At 42.6% G+C, this 16,036-nt stretch overlaps 2 protein-coding genes across 2 annotated transcripts; both read right to left on the bottom strand.

Moving 5' to 3' along the window:
• Positions 1-940: 940 nt before the first annotated feature.
• LOC114465116 (M-phase phosphoprotein 6-like) lies at positions 941-4,931 on the bottom strand. The gene is made up of 5 exons (XM_028449912.1): positions 4,777-4,931; positions 3,215-3,327; positions 1,833-1,923; positions 1,327-1,430; positions 941-1,219 (listed from the first exon to the last, which is right to left on the bottom strand). The coding sequence occupies exons 1-5, from the start codon at positions 4,822-4,824 to the stop codon at positions 1,099-1,101; spliced, it is 477 nt and encodes a 158-aa protein (XP_028305713.1). The 5' UTR covers positions 4,825-4,931; the 3' UTR covers positions 941-1,098.
• Positions 4,932-6,046: 1,115 nt separating this feature from the next.
• Positions 6,047-15,393, bottom strand: LOC114464218 (glucose-6-phosphate isomerase-like). Its single transcript, XM_028448277.1, has 18 exons — positions 15,202-15,393; positions 13,680-13,770; positions 13,380-13,448; positions 12,996-13,115; positions 12,841-12,924; positions 12,609-12,755; positions 12,460-12,531; positions 12,338-12,382; positions 12,216-12,269; positions 12,057-12,117; positions 8,305-8,348; positions 8,056-8,208; positions 7,849-7,978; positions 7,698-7,774; positions 7,491-7,619; positions 6,603-6,678; positions 6,468-6,534; positions 6,047-6,349 (listed from the first exon to the last, which is right to left on the bottom strand). The coding sequence occupies exons 1-18, from the start codon at positions 15,318-15,320 to the stop codon at positions 6,226-6,228; spliced, it is 1,662 nt and encodes a 553-aa protein (XP_028304078.1). The 5' UTR covers positions 15,321-15,393; the 3' UTR covers positions 6,047-6,225.
• Between the last annotated feature and the right edge of the window lie 643 nt (positions 15,394-16,036).

Below are 16,036 nucleotides of genomic sequence, written 5' to 3'. Positions count from 1 at the left end.
AAATGGAGCATGGGTGTGTGTCAATTGCATGAACCCTTGAAAAATGACTTTCAATTGATTATCCCTTAAATGACTGATTTGAATTATTTCTAGCTTTAAGCATAACAAAGGAGGACAAATACACTTTTGATCAATGATCATGGAATATGAAGTTATAAACATTTCCCTTGAAATGTGATTGCATTAGTGCTTAAATATGTCAGATGGAGGCACACGATGAGTCTCTTTCCTGTAGACAAATGGTTAAAATCAAGGTCCCATGTCTGAAATTCGTTTAAATCACAGTTCTGCCTTTAAAGCATCAGATGGTGTATAGGTTATATTTTTATTTCTTCCTTTTTAATCTTCATGTTGGAAGGATGTCTCTGGTGTAGGGTGTCAGGTTACATCCCTGTTATCTCTGTGTGGTGTCTGTTCTTTGGGGAGGATGGGTGTCAGCAAAAAGTCTGCAGGCAGAATGGCTGGGATTTGAAGAAATGTTCCTTGGTCCATTTTTCCATTGTCTGTTTTTGAGTCATAAAAGTGTAATAAAATTCCAAACGTGCGACAGTGTTTTTACCGCCTTTTGACCATCGACCAGGGTTCCTACACAGAGGGTGTGCAGGAAAAGGCAGGCAACAATGAGAGCGTGTACAAAGTCCACCTTCACTTTCAGGGCCTACAGGAAGAGGGAACGCCACCTGGTCTTATTGATGCTCCCTGCTGACCTCCTGAAAGCTGAGGAACCTGAAAGTTGTTCAAAACCAGCCCCAATTTCCTGCTGCTCAGCGTTGTTGGGGAAGCAGATGGTCTTGTGGAAAATGCCTTGGATGGCTTTGCTGGTCTTGTGGACCATGTCATGGCATGTTGTACGAGGAATGTCAAATGCCTCAGATGCAACCCGGTAGGATGTGGCGCTTGCCAACCAGTAAAGGAAAAGCGTGTAGTAGTAACAGAGAAATTACTCTCAGCAGCTTTTATTAATGTGTGTTTCACATTAATCATAAAAAACAAACAGAACAGCACACATTGAGGTCCATAGAACCCCTTCATTACAGAAATATAAACACATGTTAAAAACAAAGCCACAGTCCAAACAAGGTAAAATCAAACTCTGCTTCAGTCCTGAGGTTTCATGAATATTCGCTTCGGCTCCATCACAGTGTTGTCCTCTCCTGTCCTTTCTTTATCACGTTTCTTTGCAAACTTCTTCCTCATGCTCCCAACCAGGTCCTCATACCTGAAAACACACAGGAACATCTTAGCCTACACACAATCACTGTTACAGATAACATCCGACTATTCAGATCAGAGTCCAGTCAGATTACATCCAATCGGATTACTCGCCTCAAAGCCATTTCTTCATCCGTGACATCCATTTGCATCTGACCTCCATCCCCCTCTTCCTCCTCCTCACCTTCATCTTTAGGATTTAGCAGAGCCATCAGTTTCTGAGGAGAAAGAAAACACATCACACACTCCTCACATGCCAACTATACGCTCATTACACACTCAAATGCTTTTTACATGCTTGTTACACACTCCTCACACACTTCTCACATGCTCGTTACACATTCAAATGCTTGTTACACACTCCTCACACACTCGTTACACACTTCTCACATGCTTGTTACACATTCAAATGCTTGTTACACACTCCTCACACGCTTCTCACACACTCCTAACATGCTCGTTACACATTCTTAGACATTTGTTACATGCCAGCAACATGTGAGCAACACACGTTACACATTTGTTACATAACACGCATGTCACACACGTCCATTGTCCTTGTAATATGTCTGTTACACACTCAGTACACAATAAGCCCTGAGACACACACACACACACACCTCCACTTCGGGGTTAAAGCCTTTGAAGGACATACGTCCGTATCGAAGATCCTCACAAGGAACGAAACTCTTCTCCTCCACAATCACATTCCTGAGAAACATGGCAAACGTTCACGCATGGGTTCACATCACTAATATTGTTTACTGTGAGCCTCTCACTTTATCAGTGGCAATAATGTTAAATACCAACAAGTTGTTTCTACTACAACCACCACCAATGTGTGTATATATATAAATACATGTGTTCATTAAATGGGGTGCACAGAAGAAACAAACCCAATAGTTATTATTGTAACACTGATGTTAAGTGAGGGTTTGGAAAGTAAAAGCTCCCTGTTTGCTGTTATATTTACTGTTGTCTTAAAGCATCTGTACATTTTGGTTTTGTGCTTTGTGTTGAAGGTTTAAAATAAAGTGAAAAACTGAAAGTATACAAACAAATGTATACACAATGAATTACATGTTTTAAATAGTAATTTTCTTGATAGGGAACTCACCGATTTGTAATAGCCAACGTTCTACCCTTAAAGGGCAGTAGCTGGTATTTTACAACTAAATACACAAAATTTAAATACTTCTACTAAAATATTAAAAGTTGGACAAAGATCAATCAACAGCATTACTTAATACCCATATACATATGTATTCATCAGAAAAAAGTGTGTTTGGGGTTTAGTTACTCTTGAAAGTGAAATGTCTGTTATGTATAGATCAATCTGTTCTGAGGGGTATTCCATAAAGGAGGGTTAACAAACTCTGAGTCTATCCATAAACTCTGGGTCAACATACCCCGCGATGGGAAACTCTGGGTATCTGATTCCATTATAGCTGGTATGAAGTGGGTCAATCAACCCTGAGTATGTAAACCTTGGGTTACTGACGTGCATGCTCACAATAAAAAGCTATCATCAATGTTATAAAGAAAACTACCGTTTGCATAAAAAAAAAAAAGTAAAGCAACACAACATTAGTAATGATGTGAACACGTCTGTGGTGTGTGATGTTACTAATGTGTCTCAGAGAAAAGTGTTAAGGTTTATAAAGTGTTCAGAAACGGTGTTCAGGTGGGCGGAGCCAGGTAGAAACCCAGGGTTTCTTTGACAAAACCTGCCAGCGAACAGGTTTAGTTCATGGACAATGTTGCCATGGTAACATACTCAGAGAAGAACATACCTCACGTTTAGGAATGAGATACTCAGTGTTTCCCTCATTTCAGCCTATGAACATAACCCACTCTATGGAACACCCCTCTGGGCTGTTCCTCCCCCCTTGAAGCGGTTACAGACAACATGAATTTAAAAAAGTGCTCTTCACTACAAAAAGGTTAAGTGCACCCAAGATCCATCTACGGGAGTGTGTGTGTGTGTGTGTGTGTGTCGTACTCCATGGTTCTGAGATCAGGTAGATCCAGGTACCAGTGCTCGTCACTGATGATCTTCTTCTCGTCTTCTTCTAGCTGCTTCTTTGTTTCCACGTCCAAACACCTCACCATGAACTGGGACACAACAACAACAAACAAACAAACACACACACAAACACACACACTTGAACTTTAATCACACTGAGCAGTCATACTGGTTCTAATGCTAGTGTCAGTTTAATGTGAACACTGAGTGACAGTCACCAGTTGGAATGATGACGAGTTGAAGTGATACACCAGCACCAGAGGGGTATTCCATAAAGCGGGTTATGTTCAAACTCTGAGTGTGTTCAGGCTTAAATGAGGGAAACTCTGAGTATCTCATTCCTAAACGTGAGGTATGTTCTTCTCTGAGTATGTTACCATGGCAACATTGTCCGTGAACTAAGCCTGGTCGCTGGCAGGTTTTATCAAAGAAACCCTGGGTTTCTACCTGGCTCCGCCCACCTGAACACCGTTTCTGAACACTTTAATGAACCTTAACACTTTTCTCTGAAACACATTAGTAACATCACACACCACAGACGTGTTCACATCATTACTAATGTTGTGTTGCTTTACTTTTTTTTTTTATGTGTGTGCAAAAGGTAGTTTTCTTTCTAACATTGTAGATGTAGATCATTAAGTGAAAGTCACTGAGAGGTTAATCTGCATTAAAAGATTTACTGACGTCTGTAGTAAAGTTCACTGAATACAAACCTGTGGATAATATAAAGGAGGAGATGATAATTTAAATGAATCCACTTTTAAGGCTCGATTGTTGTTTTATATTGTTATACAGTTAAATCTGTAGATAACGGCTCATTCACGCAGTGAATTATGACGCTGCTCTTAGAAGAGATGGATCGCGGGTTCGCGTCCCACTTCAGTGTTTTTTTATGACATTTTTTTGGACGTCGAGATGACTCTGGCGACAATATTACATTAAAAATCAATATAAATGATGCAATATCAAGCGGCATTTACTATCTTAATATCCAGTGTAACAGGAGGGATCTCTATGCAGCCATCTTATGCTGCTGACACATTTTATTCATATTATCACCGCTCGTCACGTCACTGAAGCAATAAAGTGATGACGTGACCAAAAAGTGTGACTAATTACTGGTGATTTAAGCCACTATAGTCACTGAAGACTGAACGCACCTTTAGAACAGGCTCATATTCCTCAAACACCGGCTTATTTCACCCGGTAAAATAAGCCGGTGTTTACGGTGAATAAATCACTATTTTCCGGGTGGTTGCCATGGCAGTTCGAGTCATCTTCGATCCATAGATGATGGCATTTTATCGCGCGCGTGCACGTCAGTAACCCAAGGTTTACATACTCAGGGTTGATTAACCCACTTCATACCAGCTGTAATGGAATCAGATACCCAGAGTTTCCCATCGCGGGGTATGTTGACCCAGAGTTTATGGATAGACTCAGAGTTTGTTAACCCTCCTTTATGGAATACCCCTCAGAGGACTGAGGAGAACATGAGGGAACATGCAGGAACTCCTAACATATCACTTTGTGCTCACCTTCATCCGCATCAGGTTTTTGGAGAGTCTCACGGAGTCTCCCGCCATTGTTTACCAGTTCACTCACTATCGGTAAAGCTGAATCAAAAGCACACTATCAGCTAAAGGGTGACGTATTTTCATTGCCCTGTTCTTACACCTTTCAACGCATGCGCGTAGACTACCTCACTTCCGTCAAACGCAATCTTTACGACGACCATAGACATAATTTTTATTTATTTATTTAGCATATGTACGAAACATTTAAATTCAACATTTACATTTAGATTTAATATTTAGATTCAGACTTAACATTTCGATTTAGATTAAGCATTTAGATATGATTAACCATTTAGACATGATATATAACATTTAGATTTAACATTGAGATATAGATTTAACATTTAGATATAACATATACCATTTAATTTAAATATTTAGATTTATTGCTTTTTTTTAACCTCTATATACGTGGTTAAATGTAAGAAAATGTGCTAAATATGAGAAAAGTGAGATAAATTATGAAAATGTGTTAGCTACAACTTTTATACTGATTGTATTTTTATTTATTTATTGTTATTTAAAAGGTTACCTCATTCAGATGTAGCCTACATACAAGTTCATAACAGGAACCATTCATTCATTCATTTTCAGACCCACTTATTCCTGTTCAGGGTTGCGGGGGTCTGCCAGTGCCAAACAACAGGAACCATGCACAATAATAAAATATTTATACATTTGTAAATATGTTGTAGGAACTACTCGCTGGTAAATAAAGCCCAATGAAATTCTAGAAAACCATAACCAGGAATAGATTTTTGCTGCCTGGTGGTAAAGATAATAGCTCTACAATGATAAACTTTGTGATATTACAGCCTGTGCAGGTAGTACGGGGCAGAATTTACTCTGCCTCTGAAATGTTTCCGGGTTTTAGTGTCTCCCTCAAGACTCAACTGCTCTGATTAGATCAGCATAAATCTTATATTGGGCAGGGATGACTATACACGCTTCAGTTTATGTGGGTTTAATGATCCAAAACTCAGAAGAAACACTTGGAACACTTTCTTTATTTATCCTTCTCTACATCGGGAGTACCATCAACTCCACACTGTATTGTCATTGCACTAATGATGCACCCAACTGGTCCTTTTTTATTACATTTCCATTTACCCAACCAGACAGTTATCTATATATATTCTTGATTTATTCAATTAAATGTTTAACAAATTAACATTATTCAGTGTTAGTTTAAAATCTATGTCATATCAAAAACAGACAATCAAACTCGAGCCTTAGTGACAAATAACTTTTATTTTGAAGGACAAAGTGAGGGGTGGTTACAGTGATTTGCACATCTGGATATACTCAACAGTGATTGGCCCACAGCAAAGCAACACACAGGTTCTCTTCAGAACTATCACAACAGCAGGCAGTCAATCAGATGGCAGGATGGTGGTGAGGAAGTGGGACCTAGTTGAAGTTCTTCTTCAGGAAGTTAATGAGTCCGTTGGTCGATGAATCGTGAGAGGAAACCTCAGAGTTGTCGCTGAGCTCCGGTTCGATCCGTTTCGCCAGCTGCTTCCCCAGCTCCACCCTGAAAACAGTACCAGGAACTTTCAGTGACTTGGAACTACAGGCAGGGCCCAGGAACTAAAACTACCATACTGACAGGGAACTAGTCTCATGAATCAACATTTGGGAACCAAACTCACCCCCACTGGTCGTAACTGTTGATGTTCCACATCACTCCCTGGACAAAGATCTTGTGTTCGTACATGGCTGAAAGCAAAGACACAGGCAATGAGCAGCAGGCATCTCCCAGTGCTCCTAGTGCTCCCAGTACTCACCGATCAAAGCTCCCAGTATGAACGGGCTCAGCTTCTTGAACACGATTGAGTTACTAGGTTTGTTTCCCTGGAAAACCTTCAAAGACAAGTTGAATTTGGATGAGAATAAACTGAATCCAACCTGAGGCTAATTAAAGCCTTTCTTGTGTTTGATCTGCTTCAACAAAATGGATAATCTGGTTGAACTAAACCTGGTCTAAATAATGTTAAACAAAACTCTTATTAGTCTTGATAATCAAATAAATGTCATCTGGTAAAATTAAAGATGGTATGTAGTGAAAATGAAACCTAATTTGGTAATGATGATGTGCAAACAGTTAGGGATGAACAAATACTGATACTAGTATCAGGTATTGGTCTGCTACTGCACCAATGTACTCGTTAAAGTTCACTGATACCAGGAACCAATACTCATTGCAATTAATGGCTTTGAATGGTGGCTTGTCACCATTTCTGTTGTATGTTTTGAAATGATTTCCATGTTTTAAATTATTTGTATTTAATACATAAACATTTGTTGCAACAAGCAGAAATAAAAAATGTATAAAAAACTGTCTTCCAATTCATTGCATTTTTCTTAACAATTTTTTATATTTGTGGTACAAGTATCGATATTGGGAATCGACAAGTACATATACCCATGTATTGGTATTGTATTGGTTTGGGAAAAATTTGTATCGGTCCCTAGGTGAAGTCATCCTGAATTGTTTTATCCTGGTTAATCTGAATTTGTTGTTTTCTCTAAAGATTAATCCTTATTAATATTAAAAGGGTTTCCAATTTAACTAGTTTTTAACTGTGATGAAGTAATCCTGAGGTGTATTTAATTAGATTTATTTATATTTTAATTTATCTTTAATTCTGGTTAGATTAATCCTGACTTCTTACCTTGTGTGGGAGGAGCTTCTCCAAGGCTCCGCCCTCCATGCCAGCAGCCTGCAGCTCTTTCCGTGCCTCTTCAGCTGTTTTTCCTTTCATCAGCGCTTCGGTCTGAGCCAGGAAGTTAGCCACCAGAATCTGAGATGGAAAAGTCAAGATTAGATAAGACTGATTTTGATAATCACCACAGTCATAAATGTGTCCAATCATATGTACTCTGTGGTGGAGGTTGTCTCTGATTGGATGCTGAGATTGAGCAGGAATGAGGAAGTCAGCAGGAATCATACGAGTGCCTGAGAAAGAGGTTGGACGATCGTAAACAACAATAATAGTAAGGTAATTAATGATGGGGGTGGAGCTTATTCACCTTGGTGGATCAGCTGATAAAATGCATGCTGTCCATTGGTCCCTGGCTCGCCCCACACAATTGGTCCGGTGTGATAATTAACCTGAGAACCGTCTGCGCCAACAAACTTCCCATTAGACTCCATGTCCCCCTGAGACACAAATGTAGAAATGACAACGGCTGTGATGAATGACAATGATGCTAATGGCGTGCCTGGTGCTCACTGACCTGCTGGAAGTAGGCGGCGAAGCGGTGCATGTACTGGTCGTATGGGAGCAGAGCCACAGTTTCTGCTTTAAAGAAGTTAATGTACCAGATACCGAGCACGGCCAGCAGCACAGGGACGTTCTGCTGCAGAGGAGCGCTGCGGAAGTGCTCATCCTGAGAGACACACAGCATCAGCACGCAGGTTAATATATCATCCCGAGGCAGGTTATTACACTGGTTATACTGGGAGAGTCTGTGAGAACTTCATACCATCCAGTGAGCTCCAGACAGCAGCTGCTCAAAGTTCTCAAAGCCTGAAACACACAGACACAGAGCGCCCTCTGCTGGTCAGACGAAAAATTATAGGCACAGGGCAGTGGTTCTTAAACTTCTTTGGTTATTCACCACTTTGACCAAATAACAAATAACACATTTTCAAATTTATTAAACTAACAGGGAACAAGAAACATTTTAAAATTTTAAGTAACCCCGCACCCCCACCTCTTCAGACATTTATTACACAGGGATCAAATTCTGAGCAGATAACCAGAGGATCAGCTCAAGGAGAATGTGTTGTTCCTTTGAGGAAAAGTTAATTTAGTCATTCTGCTTTTTCAGTCAAGGCTTCACAGGACTGGAATCAAATACCAGACCACATCAGACAACTTGGCACATATAATTCCTTTTCTCGGCAGATAAAAATATGGCTTTTTGACCACCAATTATGTTCACACTGGCAGCCTTTTATTAGTTTTTTTAAATTTAGATTTTCGTACATTGTTTTTTCTTGTGTTCACTATGGATTACCTATTTTGTTTGAACCGTGTTCCTGATGTAAAATACTGTGCAGAAGTTTTAGTCCTGGCTTGGTCCTTGTAATTATTATTTGTCATATTGTTCTCATTTGTCATGTTGTACTTCCTCTGTTTTTAATACCTTTTACATTTTAGGTAGCCTTTTAAAATCTGGCCAGGGCCACCAAATGAAAATTTAGGTTCTAATTCATAATATTTCGTGAGACATCTCACTCATAGAACCGAGGTTACGAGAGTAATCTAAAGTTGTTTACATAACCCCAGTTCTATGAGTAATATGAGCGAGATGTCTCACTAAGGGATGCACACTTCCTGTAGTCCTCAGAAGCTCTTTCTTCAATCTGCCAAGCCCTGATTTGCTGTTAGAACCTGTCCATACGCCAGGGACATTCGTGCAATTCCTCATTCAAATAAGCACCTCTTCTCACTTGTTCGAGCAAAGAAGGGTAGTCTGGTGAGACATCTCACTCATAGAACCGGGGCTATGTAAATAACGTAAAGTTCTATTTCATAATACTTTGTGAGATGTCTCACGATGGGTTATGGCAGCTCCTGTATTGCAGACATGCTTATCAAGCGAACACCAGCCCGCAAGCCAGAGTCCGTTATACATCAGGACAGTAGAAGCGCCCATGCCGCGCAATGGGCGGAAACGTCCAGCATGTAAACCCGGACAAATCTAAGGGGTGAGATCCAACTCACCGCTGCACAACTGTCCCGAACACACACTCCCCTGAACAAGGCCCAGGACATGGCAAGACCTTGAGTCAAGTGCGCGCGCAGACCTTCGTTGCTTAGCAACAGACTTCCCCTTGTGGGGATTAGCCCAGGAGACAAACAGTAGATCGGTCCTCCTGTGGCTCCTCGTCATGTCCATGTATATGCATAATGCATGGACTGGACACAACAAATGAGGCCGCAGCTCACCCCGTGAGGCAGGAAAGACCAAAAGGTCAATGGGAAATGAACCCACCATCTTCGGCACAAAGGCCAGGTTGGGCTTCAAAAATCATCCTCGCATTGCCCAGAAAAAGCTCCACGCATGACGGGTGAAGCGAGAGTGCATGGATGTCACTCACCCGCTTAGCCAAAGCCATCGCTAGTAACACAGCCTTCAGGGAAGCTGGTTCAAAAGGAGTACATTTAAGTCCCTCCAGAACCACCGCCAGATCCCACGGTGGAACCAGTGTCTGGACGCGGGGAGGAGTCTGAGTGCTCCCTTCATGCACACAAGAAAGCCACACAGGTGTAGCTGTTAGACAAGCTATCCAGCTGCTTCACTGGAGGAAGGAGAGTGGTCATGCCATCCTCTCTTTTTCAGCCTGGGTGCGCTTTAAGCAGGCATGTGCCTACAAAGCTGCAGCTGAGGCCGAAATGTTTTTTCCCCGGCCGACCGCACGAACCGCGTTAACATGGCCGGATAGGCTGAGGGGGTATCGGAGGCTATACAGCCCGGCCCGGAGTGATGAAGATCACATCTTCCTCATCCTCCCCTGACACATCAGGGGAGATAGCAGACAGTCCGCGCTCGGCATTGTAGACCTAGTTTGAGTTGTGTGCTGCCATGGCGTCCATAAAGCCCACCCGCCACTTCTCTCACTACGGCGCTGAACGTCGTGAGGAGGAAGGAAGGAGTCCTGCTCGGACAGGCTTGCTTGACGTGCCATGTAAAACACCGCATGAGCCGGGAGAGTTGACAGCTAGCCGAGCTTTCAGCCCCAGACAGCTCGAGCAGACTCAGTGCTTGTCTGTGCCGGAGCTTCGTTTCCGTATCAACATAGGCAATTCAGAGCATCCCTGTCCATCTGAGGGGAGTCTCGGTCTCCATCGCTGCGTTAACGCAGACAGGAGAGCAGGAGGGTTAGCTTTAAAGCCACCACGAGGCGGCTATCATGCTAGCAGGAATGCAGGCCAAAGTGTGCTGGAACGTCAGAGACATCAAGGACAGCGTTTGGTTCGAGACGGCAGCTGGCTCGCTGGCGTCTGGAAGCTCAGATACCGGGGTATGGAGCTACTTTGGAGCAGGGCTGTTCACTACTGTGAGCGCCTGTTTAGGGTTAGCTTTGAAGCTACCACGAGGCGGCTAGCATGCTAGCCGGGATACAGGCCTATGCGTGCTGGAGCGTTGACGACGTCAAAGACATCGTATGGTCCTAGACAGCAGCTGGCTAAATGGTGTCTGGAGGCTCAGATACCTGTGGTATGTGCTGAGGTAGTGGAGCTCTGAACCTGGCTGGCTGCAGAGCTTGGAGTGAGGCGGTCAGTGGAGCGAGAGAGCCGCTCGGGGCCAATGTGTGCCGAAGCAGCAGCTTTAGAGGAGAGCAGACAACCGTAGCTGGGGCTCTGAGGTCCACTTAACTGTTAACGGAGAAGCACTTAACCAAGCAGAGCAAGGTAAACGCTGGCTTCTTTCTCGACCTGGGGTGGTCTTTTAGCAAGAGCAATGTAAACCAAAGATCCGCCTGTGGACAGTTAAGCTGATAGAACGTGGGATGTGCGTGAGAGAAAAGAGGTGTTTGAATGAGGAATTGCATATCTGCCCTCCCTCTATCAGAGGGTGGGAATGCACCTGGTAAATGGACAGGTTCTACCAGCTAATCAGGGCTTGGCAGATTGAAAAAAAGTGATTCTGAGGGCTGCATCCCATAGCGAGACATCTCACAAAATATTATGAAATAGAACAAGCCTCTTTTAGATAAATCTGGCTCATTTACAGCATGTCTGTTTATTAATGTACAATGTCCCTTGTAAATAATCAATACATTCTAAGTAATTTTATTATGTCATAATAAATCAAAACCTAATTTAAACTGATAACCTTCATATAACAAGCTTAAGAAAACAAAAAGGAAAAATTATTTTCCAAGTCAGCTGTTGAAAGTTTGTTTATTGTTCTGCTTCATTTCATGTGCCGACATAAATCATTATTTTTGCACTTTAGTTCCATGTTACATTTTGTTCCTGGTATCTAATGCAGTCTAACATATTAATGCGCTTTTAATTTCTGCTACATTTTTAGGCTTCTTGTTATTACTTTCTTTGTGTGTAGGTGTTGTTATTGTTAATGATCTTTACTGTCAATGAAGAAAGGCATTTAAGAGGATTTACTCCTGTTTGTCACGCCCCACCTGTCATATCTCCATTCCCCACCAGGCGATGGCCACACATTTTGTGAAGCACTGCTTTAGGACAAGGCATGTGACCTACCTATGTGCAGCGCAATAGACAAACCGATGGCCGACCACAGAGAGTAACGACCTCCGACCCACTGAGGACAGACAAAGGTAATTACACTAATTACAGTCACAATTAGTACATTAATCAAACGAACAGACAGATGGTCATTAAATGCAGTAAAAGTCTTACATCCCAGAACTCGAACATGTTGTCAGTATCGATGCCAAACTCTTTCACTTTAACCTGAAACAGAAAAAACAGGAGAGTTACAAGAGTGAGAGACACACGTACATGTACACAAGCACACTTACCGAGTTGGTGGACAGGGCTACGAAGTGTTTGGCAACAGCAGATTTCTGAGGAGGACATAGACAGGTGTCAGTGAAGGCATCGTCTGCTTCCTTCACTGACACTCGGAGAAGTGTAAACTCACGTCTGATGCTGCCTTCAGGAACCATTCTCTGGCTGACTCAGCATTGGTGATGGTTTCCTGAGTGGTGAAAGTCTGAGTGGACAGAGAGTGTGTTACTGTGTGTGTTACCGTGTGCGTTACCGTGTGCGTTACCGTGTGTGTGTGTGTACCTTGGAGGCGATGATGAACAGTGTGGTCTCGGCGTTCAGCTCCTTAAGGGTTTTGGCAATGTGAGTCCCGTCAATGTTGGATACAAACCAAACCTTTGGTCCTCCAACAGAGTATGGCTTCAGAGCCTCTGTCACCATAAGAGGACCCTGAACGCACCACAAACACACACACACGCCGGGAGATGTCACCGTGTGATGTCACTGTGTGATGTCATCATGTGACGTCACTTACCAGGTCAGAGCCTCCGATGCCAATGTTGACTACGTCAGTGATGCTTTTACCACTAAAACCTTTCCAAGCACCACTACGCACTTTCTACACAAGACACACACACAGTTAGACACAAACAGAAACAAACACACTCAGTAACACAAAAACACACACACCTTGCAGAAAGCCTTCATCTTGTCTAGCACTCTGTTGACGTCGGGCATCACATCTTTTCCATCAACAAAGATTGGCGTGTTGGACCGATTCCTCAGAGCCACGTGAAGCACTGCACGGCCCTGAAACACACACACACACACACACACACCTGTCCTGACCTTTCGCCTTTGAAACAGAAGTGTTCCTTTTTCCTTGTGATTAAGATTAATGAAACAACTGTGTGTGTGTTTATGTGTAGAAATGCAGGTTGAACAGGAAGAAAGGAACTGGCTGTGCAGTGAAGCAGTGTGTGTCGTTATTGTGTAAGTGTGTCCTAATCAGTGTGTGTGATCACACGTGTTGACATTGTGTGTGTGTGTGTGTGTGTGTGTGTTTGTGCGCACCTCTGTGAAGTTGATCTTCTCTCCGGTGAACATTCTCTCTCTGGCTTCTTCCACTCCTCTGGATTTGGCCTGAAACACACATCATTCACTGCTTGGTGTGTGCAGGATATGAAGGTATTGTGTTGATTTTGTGCGTTGCTTTGTGTGTCCACGCTGTCCCCGTGTGTGTGGTTGTGTAACCTGTGGTGACTTTGTGTCGACACTTGTCTGTGTGTGCATTGCTCTCGATTTCACAAAAAAGCAGTGTGTTTGTTTGAGATAACATGGCATTCTTCTGTGAATGTGTGACTGTGTGTGTACCATCTGCAGCAGCAGGTCCAGCACCTCCTCCGTGATGAGGTTCTTGGAGTAATCAAGCAGGATTTCTCCATGGTCCGTCTGCAGCGTGGTGCTGTCACACACAATAAAACTGCTTCAGCACTCGGCTCATCTCACGAAGGAGTAAACGACAGAGTGAATGATCTTTGAGAAGTAGCACCAAACACTGAACCAATGACACAAAGCAGACCACAACTTCTTTATTCCCAGAGGAACTGTCCCAGCTGTGAAGTTATTATCTATGAATGATGAGCAATGTCTGAGGGTGAATTTAGGGTGAAAATTAACAAAGGTTTTAGTGAACCCTAGTCCTACCTATGTTGTTTGTGTCACTTCTGTTCTTTCAGCTGCATATGCTACAGTGATAGTCATAATTTTATGAGAAAATAACATGTATATTGCAAGAAGAAAGTAAAATTTTTTTCATGAGAAATAACCTCTGCAGTGTATCTTTATCTCAGAATCTATAGAGCAGTCCCTGCATTAAAAAGTAGATCTGTGGAGCACTTTGAAAAGTTGTAGACTTCACTATAGGTTTTTCAAATCAGGAAATACTTCATCTTTTGGCCCATCTGCACCATATAATCATCAATGTCACCACTTACAAAATAATATGCAACAATAGGTTTCTATTTCAGTGGAGGAAACACACAGGCTTGAAAGAAAATCACCTGTTTCGTGTTGCTCGGAAAATAAAAGGTTAATTTTCATAATATTACAAGTTTTTCCTTATAAAATTATGACTTTACTCTTGAAGTTAAAAAAAAAAAAATCATTACTGTAGCCCTAATATGGTCAGCAACGCAATGTGCTAACAGATTCTGACAGGTCACAGATTTCAGAGCAACATTGGTAACTACTGAACACTAACTAACAGCTGACTGAATTTAAATCAGTTTGAGTTCATGGATGTTTTTTTTTTTTGTTTTGTTTCCATGAGAAACATTGTGTCTATTATTACAGTTAAAATCTAACTGCAAATACAAACACAATCACATCTTTTGTTTACTTTGATTTTAACTTTTATAAACATAGAGGGATTAACTAGTAATCCTGAGATTATGAAGAACAGATCCCGAGTCCGATTAAACCTGCAGATAATCCCACTTTTGGACGCTGACTAACTGTCGATTAGACTAGACCAACAGGTTGCGGTAAATCCGCACTGTTAGGTAAAGGGTACCTAAAGCCAAACGTGACTCCGTGCACGTAGCCCGACCCGCATCACACCCACTAGGTCCATTATCGGACAGTCGTACACGCCTGCAGTCTTCTGTTCTCGCGTCTGTGATGTACCGACACACACCATAGGCGGAAGGTGAACACTGATGACCTTGCAGGGATCGTCAGTGTCCGGTAATGGAAACTGAATTTTACTCGGTGGCTCACGAAGCTCCGGGCCCGTTCAAATGTTCGGTACGCTTCTCGGTGACCCGGAGCGGTGCTGTCCGCTTACCTGAACCGGTCCGGTTCTCGGTGACCCGGAGCGGTGTGGTCCGCTTACCTGAACCGGTCGAACCGCTGCTTGTCTTCGTCGAACAGCTGCCTGAGGCTGAGGCTGCCTCCGTGGGTTTGGTACCACTGCAGCAGCCGCTGGAAGATCGGGTCAGAGCTCAGAGCCATGTTCGGTTCGATGTCGACGGTTCGGCAGCTTCCGGAACGACTCGGAGCGGCTCGTCTGGAGAACTGACAGGGAGCAGGGGGCTGGACTTTACGTCTACCTTCCACCAATCACAGCGCGGATTACGCCCACTACTTCCAAACAGCAAATACGTGTCGTCATTTTTATCTGGATAGATAGAAAATCATATAATCATCGATACATTTGATGAGCTCATTTGTTGGGAAACAAGATAAAGGCCATCTTGGAAGAAAATTAAGTTGGGGTTTGTAATGGACAATTGCACGGTGCGGTCTTTAAAACCCATACGCTGTTAAAAATCAGGTTTAAAGTCTGTGTTTTGCAGCAAAAACGCCAGCACCGGCTCATAGCATCGGTCAAGCCAGCTGACAGGTTTTTCAAAAGAAGCTGTACGGTAATGGCGTCTCAGAACTGGCTTCAAAATAAAACCATTAGTCGGGTACATAGGTAGAGACTGTCAACGTTAGCAAATAATGTCAAAGGAAATGTACGGAACTTGTGATGTGTACATTCAAAATAAAATAAATAATCAAATAAATGACAGTTGTAAGCTCAAGCCAATAGCTTTTTATTGGAATGTCTAACAAGGCTCTGTTTCCACATATTAATTTCACTGCAGGGTGATAGTAGACGAACACCGCCACATTTCCGCCCAGGAAGTTTCAAGTCATTCCGGTGTGTTGTTTCAAAATAAAAG

Source organism: Gouania willdenowi, chromosome 6, assembly GCF_900634775.1.
Source record: "Gouania willdenowi chromosome 6, fGouWil2.1, whole genome shotgun sequence".
Taxonomy (NCBI): Eukaryota; Metazoa; Chordata; class Actinopteri; order Blenniiformes; family Gobiesocidae; genus Gouania; species Gouania willdenowi.
The sequence above is the reverse complement of the archived record's forward strand: the minus strand, read 5'-3'. Positions and strand labels throughout refer to the sequence as shown.